Source organism: Propithecus coquereli, unplaced genomic scaffold, assembly GCF_000956105.1.
Source record: "Propithecus coquereli isolate 6110/MARCELLA unplaced genomic scaffold, Pcoq_1.0 Scaffold4, whole genome shotgun sequence".
Taxonomy (NCBI): Eukaryota; Metazoa; Chordata; class Mammalia; order Primates; family Indriidae; genus Propithecus; species Propithecus coquereli.
The window spans coordinates 1,003,461-1,009,805 of NW_012149729.1; the positions used below are offsets into that span (position 1 = coordinate 1,003,461).

At 36.9% G+C, this 6,345-nt stretch overlaps 1 protein-coding gene across 1 annotated transcript in view; it reads right to left on the reverse strand.

Moving 5' to 3' along the window:
- The window catches only part of ASB15 (ankyrin repeat and SOCS box containing 15), a 13,701-nt gene extending 7,683 nt beyond the window's left edge, over nucleotides 1–6,018 (reverse strand). The window contains exons 1-4 of the mRNA XM_012652726.1: nucleotides 5,912–6,018; nucleotides 4,712–4,764; nucleotides 4,490–4,621; nucleotides 3,228–3,386 (exon numbers count right to left, since the gene is read on the reverse strand). Coding sequence (XP_012508180.1) covers nucleotides 3,228–3,386; nucleotides 4,490–4,621; nucleotides 4,712–4,764; nucleotides 5,912–6,018 — 451 coding nt within the window. The remainder of the gene's footprint in view (nucleotides 1–3,227; nucleotides 3,387–4,489; nucleotides 4,622–4,711; nucleotides 4,765–5,911) is intronic.
- Between the last annotated feature and the right edge of the window lie 327 nt (nucleotides 6,019–6,345).

Below are 6,345 nucleotides of genomic sequence, written 5' to 3' on the forward strand. Positions count from 1 at the left end.
GACAAAATTGAAACAAGAGATGGAGTGAAGAAGATGTGTGTTGATCTGTGAGAAGGTAAGTGTCTGAAGGAAAAATGAACTGATTTGTAAAAGGCATAGGTTGTCAGGAACAGAGGGCTGTGGGGCTGAAATGTCATGCCAGACAGTTCCCCAAGCCTTCTCTCTAGCCCGGGCTCCACTGGCCTGAATAAGCTTGTGGCTATCCAACTGGAGAAAGGTGACACCAACTCCAGGGAGTGGGTAAGAGGGAGTCCAAGTGCAAAACCCCTTAATAAGTGTCAGATCATCACAAATTAGATATCCACCACTCACTCAGCAAGTAACTGTGTAACATGACTGTAATACATCAAAAAGTACCCTAAGCAAGGGCCAGATGGCTGATAGGGAAGGGCCCTGGAGGAACCAAAAGTATTTTTTTTTTTTTGTCCATCTAAGGATATTCCATAAATAGAGACAAAGATGATGGCATCAGACAAAGAAAAATAAAAATGACATCGTGCAGAAAAAAGAGTCAATAGTTTTTTCTCTTCTCTCTCCTCTGCAACTTAAGGAACTGTGAGTAGCAAATTTCAAAGCAGCCCATAACAAAACTGAGGACATGCCATGGATGATCCATTTTGCTATAGAACTTAAAAAGACTTGGCGTGGGTTTCACAACAAAGATTCTGAAGAAGGTAACCCAAGACAATCCCTCTCCTGCGGATGTGTGGATGATGAGGACGTAATGGAGCACCTCCAGGATATTTCCTTTACAAAGACTTTTGTCCTCTCTTGATAGTACCATTGGTTTTTAAAATATCTTATTTCCAAGTGTTAATTCTATTTCAATTCTGGTAACTCAATGGTTAAAAGTTCCTTTCCTACACTCTAAATCTTGCTAGAGTAGAGAATTAAACAAACATGTGGAAATTTGAAATGCATGTAAATGCTTAATTCTCTGTTGTGGGCCTTAACCATTAAAGAAAAATTTAAATGAAGCAAAACAAAAACAAATGAATGATAATCATGACTTAATTTCCTTTAAGAAATAAGTGGATTGAGAAAAGAAAGTGGAAAATAATTCCATATTTGCAAAGCAAAGCAGTATACAATTCTGCAAAGATGTTTGTTTTTTGCTGAAACCAAAGGCTACCTATAGAAATAACACAGATGTTGTTGCAAATACTACATGGTCTATGCTGGCTTTCAAAAAAATAACACAGATCATATTAATAGTGGTGAAGAAAACCACAGGTGCATATTCCATTTAGCATCTGTAGAGCCTGATCAGGAAAAGAGTTCCGATTATTTATGAAAAGCATAATGGTATTGTCACATAAAGGCTAGTTGAACTGTATGCAGGAAGTACTATTTCTTCCTCAGTATTAATGCTTCCCCTTTTCCTTTTAGCATCAGAAGCCTCCAAGTGTTAGCTGGTCACAGGCCATCCAGGTGAAGACTAAATATCCCAGCTTCCTTTGCACCAGGTGTGGCTATGTGACAAAATTTGAACTAATGGGATATGAACGGAAGAGCTCTGTGCAATGTCCAGGTCCCCTCTTTATACTGACGATACTTTCTCAGGGCTTCCTGGCTTCCTCTTTTCTCCTTCATGCTGCCTGAGAAATGGTGACATTAGAGCAAGCATTGAGTAATGTTGGCAAAGCCACCCTGACAACCCTGGGCCACTCACCTCTGGGATGGTGTGTGAGAGAGAAATGACTTCTTTCTCTTTAAGTCATTGTTCATTTATTTGTTTGCAATTGTGTGTCTGTTTTCGTTTTTTGTTACAGAAGCTTTGCCTGTACTCTAACTATAACGATTAGATTGTTTGTCTGATCTGATCCGAATTTGGGAAGGCTGAGAGCTCTGACGTCGGGGCAAGAATGAGAGGGAAGGAATCAGACCAGGATGACCACATGCTGTGATGACACTCTTCACTGAACAAGTGTGAGTCGTGTCAGGGGCAGAACACCGGCCTAGCAGCCTTCCCCTCCCCTGTCTGCCAGTGATCCCCGCTGTATCCCTCAAGTCTCAACTAGAAAGCAAGGCTCTTTGAAGGCTTCACAGATTCACTGGTTTTTTTATTCTCCTAATTTACTTTGAATTTTCTAATAGCATTTGTAACACTAATATTCTATTTAAATCATATCCAACTCTCCTTCTAGACTCTATGAGAAGACGAAGATTAATCCATTCATCTTTATATCCTCACTGTCCAGTGCAGCATCTGGCTTAACGTGACTTCTCAATAAATGTTTGTTGCATCGATGTTCTTGGATTCATGACATCGAATGCAGATATTTTACTAATGTTGATGACTTGTTTAAGTTTTCTTAGCAATATTCAGGTTGTTTAAAAATTTTTTAGTGATTCCTCTGTGAATAGACTCAGTGGTGGTGCTTAACTAGCTATGACTGTAGCTAGTGGTGCTTTATGCCCTTCCTCTGTGGTTGCTGGTAAATAGTCTTACGTCCTCGCCTCCTTGTCCTCCCCGCCTCCCACCACACACACACAATTTCCCAACAGCTCTCCTCTCCTGAGCGTCATGTATGAAAGGTTTTATATATGGATTTTCTCTGATTTTTATAACAGTTCTACACAGTAGGTGTTGTATTTCCATTTTACACATGAGGAAACTGTAGGCCCATGATTGCATCTCTCTCCGCTTTTACAAACAGATCTGCCAATTCTTATTGTTCAACAAATAGCAGGACATACAAGACAGAGAAGAAGCTGATAAATGAACCTTCCGATTTACTATTCTCCCATTGTCGTGCCATGGTGGGAACCCCTCATCGTGCCATGCTTTGCATCTGTGTGCTCAGAATCTGTTGGCTCGACTTCCTTCCAGGTTGGCCTTATCCTTCTGATGTGGAATCCCTTTCTAACGCTTTTTCTGGATCCCTATTGCACATGGAACCCTCCTCGCAACTGGGGGGACCCTACCTAGAGAATATTCCTTTAGAATTGGCATCTCTGGCTTCATAAAACCAATTCAGATGTCTCCTGGCTAATTGCACTCTCTATAACTGGGTGCTGATGGATGTGGCCATCTTTCATATTTGACCTCTTTGAGGGATAGGAAAACAAAATCAAAGGACAGATGAGATGGGGGTTACAGAGGGGCTCAGGCAATTGAGGTCACATAATTTTAGCAAATATACAGTGGTTTCCAATAAATACTTATTAAGAATTTGTTATTTCTTTCAAACTATAAAATTTCTAGGAATGAAAAGGTCATTTACCAATGAGAAGGGGTGTCTCTCCTTTGTCATTTTTGGTGTTGGGCCACACTCCCTTTTCCAGTAAAGTTCTTACATTTTCCACCAGACCAGCTTTGACTGCCAAAGTCAAGGGTGTTTCTCCATCACAGGTCTTGAATTCCCAGAGTGTCTTATAGGATGCTAAGACACGAAAGCATCATGTTGAAAAGTTGAAAATGTTTACTTACAGGAAATCACATAAATCAGAATAACCCAATATTCTATATGTCAGATTGAACAAAGCCAATCGATGAAAAAGGAAAGACTTTGATTAAAAGTTTACCAAATGGTGGTGAGGATAAGTAGATGCATATGGACTTGCTAATCAAATTGACAGCCAGAAAACCAACATCTATGTTTTAAACTGCTTTTCTTTTTGAAATGGGTTCCTAATTCTCATTTCTTGATACATTGTGAAACAACTCTCAATTCTTTGTGTGATTATTTAAATTGTATCCGAAATTGCCACATGAAGTCTGTGAATGTGGGAATGAGAATGTGTTTGAACGAAGGTATCATTGTGTCAAAATGATTCTTAACATCATCTGTCTGTCCAGCTGTCTAGTTTTCCCGCTGGCTGGCTGAATAGCTAATTATCAAGTATGTATCATTATCTCCCGAACATAGGGCTAGTGTGCAACAAGATAGGATACTCTCAAAGTGTTCCGTAAGATGCTGAGATGTGAAAAACACTGTTAGAACATAAAAGTTATTATTAATGTTTAACGCTGGGTTGATTTATCACAATATTTGTTACTGCTTACATTATGAAAAAATTAATATAAGGAGAAATATTATAAGTACATCTTGCTGCACTATATAATATTCTTTTGGAAACTGTTAACTCTAGAGATAGTTTAAGATGAAAATTTAAAAACTGACTTCCAAAAGAAAAAAGCATAGTGCATGGGTGGTTCAGTGGTAGAATTCTCACCAACCAAAAGAAAAAAGCCTTTATATTTGAATCAGTTAATTTATGACATATACAAACTCTTTATAACTTTTGGGATAACCATACCTTCTCACTAACCTCTGTCGCATTCCTAGGTAAAAGCATAAGCCCCGAGTGTCACAAAATGTGCTAACTTTTGTACTTTGAGTTTAAAACATGCATACTGCCTTTTTCAAATTTCAACTAATCATTAATTCTGCTTTTTTCTCTTTGCTTATTATGTTCATTGAAAACACGTATAACTTCTACATTCTTTCTTTGGTTTGATCATAGGGGTTTACTGTTCTCTTACCATCCAGAACAATCTCAAGTATTTGTTGAACGGGTTGAACAACAGCTTCGTGTAACGGAAACCATCCTTTATCATCAGCTTCATCCAATGCAAATTTACATTTCACACACTCCTGGAGCTCAAGAATGTGACCTAAATTAAACACACAGATTAAAAACAAATGTCTGTCTTTGCAAGGAGGAATCTCCAATCCATCCCCCTGTAGACAATATACTCATTTACCTTGTTTTATGGCCTCCACAAGTTTTCTGTTTTGATCACTTAGGGGTACAAATCTACCAGAGAAACAAAAATAAGTCATATTTACAGTAGTGGTATACTACAAGGAACCCAAAATTTTAATTTATACTCATTTTATCTACTTTTAAAATATAAATGTCTAGAAGTGAGGTACAGAGTATATTTATGATACCTTGGAACTAAGAACATTTTCTGTGTATGTTTTATTAAGTAAAAGCAAGGAATTCCATAACAAATTTATTTAACTCTACTAAGCAGAAATATCTGCTAGTAGTCTAGAGTTGTGAATGCCTTCCAGGAAACTTTAATGTTCTAAAATCCATTGGAGATAAGGGAAAAATTTCAAAGACCAGGAATTTAAATGTAATATGTTCATTTTTTAAAAGCTCAAAAGCCATAATTTTTCTAACACTGAATCTATTCAAAAGTACTACTAAATTTCATAATAGAAGATTCTAAATATTATAATAGAATGTAAACTAAACTTTATTTTTATCAGAAGTATAATGTGTGTTGTTCAAGACAGAAATTTAGTTTTGCAGTTTTAGATTCAATAACTCCTACTTACATGATCCAACAATTTTATGTGCATTTTAATTTGTTAATTCCTATCATTTGGATAGTAGATAATTACATAGGTGGTGGTGGTTTATATATTACTTTGTCATATATAACAAAAGCCCACAGCTCTCCTCGCATTCATTGAGCTAATGAGGTAAGTGGGTTAGCATTATTCTTCATATTTTAAAGATGCAAAAATGCAATATGTTACTTATAAAAGGTAAGCTGAGTCAGTAGCAGAACAAGCTCTAGATTATACAGACCTCTGTTACCTATCTATACATTGGTTGCATAAACTGTACTTGCAAATTTATTCAAACCACTTATTGTCATTTTGACTCCATATTAATTTAGAAAATAAGCAATCCTATACACTAAAATTCAGCTAGGAATTTCCTAGCTAGGGTTATTTCTGTTTTCCACATGAGGTGAGATTTATGGAAGATCAGATTGCTAAAACCTATGCACAGCGGTCCTTGTCAAACCATTAGATTCCCTGCCAGAAAAGAAAGGTAAACATTTTCCTAGGGAAGGAGTTAGGAAACAGCATTCATTTTATCTTATAATGAAATGCATGCCATAAAGAAATTTGGGGGAGTAGATAGTCAATTCGAATACTACCTTTCAGGATAAAATACAGTCTTGCTGGCTTCAATGGATTCTTGGATACTGAGCTGAATATCATAACTCGTAAGATGGTCTTCATCAGGGTCATCAGTAGCGTCCATGTCAATATACAATTTTGAAAGAGGCAATTTTTTATTATCAGCAAATGACACTGAACAGAACAGAGTTAACATGAAAAATGCAAAATTAAAAACTAAAATACATTTTCCTTTCCCTATTTAACAAATATGAATGCAGTTAACATTTTAATCCGCATTATATATGAGGTCCCTTTTGTTAACTTAAAATGGATTAACTGCTGAAACATTTAATTACCTACACTTTAGGTGTCTGTACTTTCTAACTTTTTTTTCTTCTGAGACAGGGTCTTGCACTCTTGCCCAGGCTGGAGTGCAGTGGCGTGATCTTAGCTCACTGCAGTCTCGAAA